At 37.4% G+C, this 3,423-nt stretch overlaps 1 protein-coding gene across 1 annotated transcript; it reads right to left on the bottom strand.

The window, feature by feature from the left end:
* On the bottom strand, nt 1-3,029 carry LOC21399308 (sperm-associated antigen 1). Its single transcript, XM_024163380.1, has 3 exons — nt 2,619-3,029; nt 1,559-1,747; nt 1-1,123 (listed from the first exon to the last, which is right to left on the bottom strand). Exons 1-3 carry the CDS (start codon nt 2,796-2,798, stop codon nt 596-598), a joined length of 897 nt encoding a protein of 298 aa, XP_024019148.1. The 5' UTR covers nt 2,799-3,029; the 3' UTR covers nt 1-595.
* Between the last annotated feature and the right edge of the window lie 394 nt (nt 3,030-3,423).

Consider the following 3,423-nt stretch of genomic DNA (forward strand, 5'->3'; position numbering starts at 1 on the left):
AGATACTTTGGCCAACCTTTACTAGGCATTCATGTAGTGATTTATATGGATTACGTAATATGCTCCATACCATACCAGAAATTCAATGAACAAATCAATCAGAGAAACCAAACAACAAAGGCTTATGTCTTGGCGTGAGTTGCCATTTCCCATTAGAGACAGCAACGCAATAACTTACAATAAGGGATCTGAATATGGACAAATCAAACATGTAAATACATTATCAGAACCAATAGGTCTCAAACCTCATACCCACTAATGAGACAGTAAAGGTTCAGATCAATTCTTTGGCCGAGAAACAATCTGTATGGATGGTGGAACTAACTGCAAAGAAACAACAGAACTAGCTTGAGCCCGGGGTCTAATGCAGACTTCTATGCTCTACATTATTTGCTTGGTGTATCAGTTCTAGTATCGCCGGGCTCACCGACATGTTGAGGAGATTTCCTTAGCTTTAAAAAACTTCAGCCAAAGAATCTTCCTGAGCTTTTGACATGAACCATCTTATAAATTTAGAATGGTTTCGACTTCTCTCTGTGGGTAATTCAGAGATGAGAATGCACAATCTGTATTATATACGCTCAACATTTTTTCTTCACTTCACTGGTCGCACACCAACAGTTTTTAGACGGAAGCGATATTGAGGTTGAGCCTCCTCGTCATCATCATCGTCATCATCTTCACTGGAATCATCTTCAACTCTGTCCCACCTTGCATAATCCAGTGCTGAGTGTCCCTTCGGTTTTGGTATCGATTGCCATCCTTGGGGATCCTTTTCAGATAATCCCTTTGTGCACTGTGCTTGAGGAGGAGCAACAGCTTCAGCTGTTGGTTTATTCTTTACAGAATTGACACTTTGACCATTCTCTTGTTCAGATAATGCCTTCTTGATTGGGATTTTTATCCCTGTAAAATTGGTCTTAGCAATTGTCCTATTGAACTCAGCGCTGTTAACTGTTCTTGCAGATGCAATTGTCATAATTTCTCTCTCTCCACATTGTTCCTCTTTCACCTCATCTATAATTGTCTCTGCTCCTTCGTCATTTTCATTTTCTTGCTCCTGTTCTTGTTCTTCCTCTTCCTCTTCTAACTCTGCTTCTGATTCGGGTATCGGAGCAAGTGACTTTCCTTGAGCAGGAAAAGAAAACAAATCTCTTAATGACAGTCAGGAAACTGATAATTACCAATTTCAGCACAAAAAAGAATCCTAATTAGATTCTACATGTTCAGATCCACCGTTAATCCACGTGATTCCCAGGAAATCTTTACTCCATACCAGAAATTATTATATGATATTAGCAATTACATTATCCCATCAAATCAATGTGAAAAGACTGAATCGAAGGACAACTGTAGGATCTTCCTGGGGGTAGCAAATAGCGATCAGACTATGGCATGATAAATCCAACACTAAGTAGGCTGGTGACAAGAAATCTACCTACCATATTGTTGGCTTTATTTCAAATATAAATACTCTCCACTTCCAAAAGTTCATACTACTAGCAATAATTGCACAAATAATGTAAAGTTTAGCAGCCAGAAAAGTGGGAGGGAATACCAGCTGAGTCCGCAAACGGGCTTCAAGGTTTTGATACACTTCTGATGATGGATTCAACTCTATGAGCCTATTTACATCAAAAAGCGCCGAGTGGTACTCCTTGAGGGTCACCAACGTTTGCGCCCGCAACATCAGAGCCCCGGTGTGGTTCTGATCAAGCTCAATCACGGAGGTGCACTCCTCTGCTGCCTAAGATTAGTTGGAACAAAGTCATTTCAATAACGCAACGGCCAAAATGAATAAAACCCAAGAACTTAAACATAAACCAATACATAAATAGTAGTCAACTAGACGACTCCTGCTTCCACATAAAGAATCAAATCAATGATTACCAACTAATGTCCCCTTGGCCACTCAAAAATTCAATACAACATGATTACTAAGTACCATTTACCAACAAACAGGATGTCAAAACCCCCTTGGACTATGTCACTCACTAGTATCAACTCGATTTGCCACTTTTAGCAAGTTGGGGTATGCAGGGGCGATACGACTGACAAAGGGGAGGGGGGAATTTTTGCAATTTATCCCAATTTATATAATAGCAGAGCCCTCTTGTCAAAACAATTTATCCAAGAAAAAAAAAAATTTGGATATGCATTCATCAACTGTTTGATTCATTTCATTCATTCAACGAGCAGAATTGGCACCAAAATCCTAACTTGGAGAGTATACCATTTCGAATTTTCTGATTTTTCTCCAATTACTCAAAATTTCTCCTAGTAAAATTATTGTAATTTCGAATATCTCAAAACCATAACGAAATTGCTAAATTGGAATTCCTTGGCCATATATAACTTAATCAGCTGAACGTGAAGAACTCCCACAAAATAATTCGATTCACTTCATTTCACAAACGGAACTGTACCAAAATCACAACTTGAACAGTATATCGCATTTCGAATTCCTGATTTCACCCCCAATTGCTCAAAAATTTTCATAATAAAATTATCGCAATTTAATCAGAGCTAGAACTACATGACAATGGAGGCAAAGAATCAATCTTTCACAGAAAATAATTCCGAGGAAAAAAGGAAAAGAAAAGAAGAGAAAAGAAAACCTTGTTGAAACGGTGAAGCTTGAGAAAACAAGCGGCACGGTTGCTATGGAGAGCGATCTTCTGAGGATTGGTCTTGGCCATGGCGAGGGCCTCCGTGTAAAGCCCTAGGGCATCCTCGTACCGACCTTCGCGGTACAACTGGTGGGCCCTCTCGATCTTGTTCGACGGCGCCGATGCCATGGACTGTGGAATTGCCCCAAATCCCGGCCACACCGGATTCCTACAGACTTTCTGGGCTGATTTTGGGAATGGGAATATCGAATCTGAGAATTATTATTATTATTATTATTATTAACGAAAATAAATCTGAAAGAAAACGAAGACAAGAATTTAACTTTTGAATGCGATGATGATGAAATAATTGCGCAGTGATTAGAGGAAAGCTTGTCTGAGAGAGACAAAGGATGCATCTGGTTTTGTATTAATTTTTTTTTTTAAATGCTTTTTTGTTTATTTATTTATTTATTTTTTAGTTTAAACTTTGAAATTGATGTGATTGGACAAGCTGGGCAACATGTAGACATGGGTGGTGCCAAGCAAAAATGTCTAGACACGAGGAGGCCACGGATTGTCATTTTTTGCGGGGCATTAAAGCTTAGTTTAGTAGTGATTTAGATTTTAAAAAAATTATTTTTAATTGTGTTAAAAAAAGAAGTAGTTAATATAAAAAGTAGTTGAATATTTAATAAATTATAATTATAATAATTATATTAATTTTAAAATCAACGTAATAACGTTTGGTAAATTATAAAATTAATTTATTATAAATAATTAAAAATTACGACTATATTATATTATACTATAA

Source organism: Morus notabilis, unplaced genomic scaffold (genome assembly GCF_000414095.1).
Source record: "Morus notabilis unplaced genomic scaffold, ASM41409v2 Scaffold1154, whole genome shotgun sequence".
In the NCBI taxonomy this organism is placed as follows: Eukaryota; Viridiplantae; Streptophyta; class Magnoliopsida; order Rosales; family Moraceae; genus Morus; species Morus notabilis.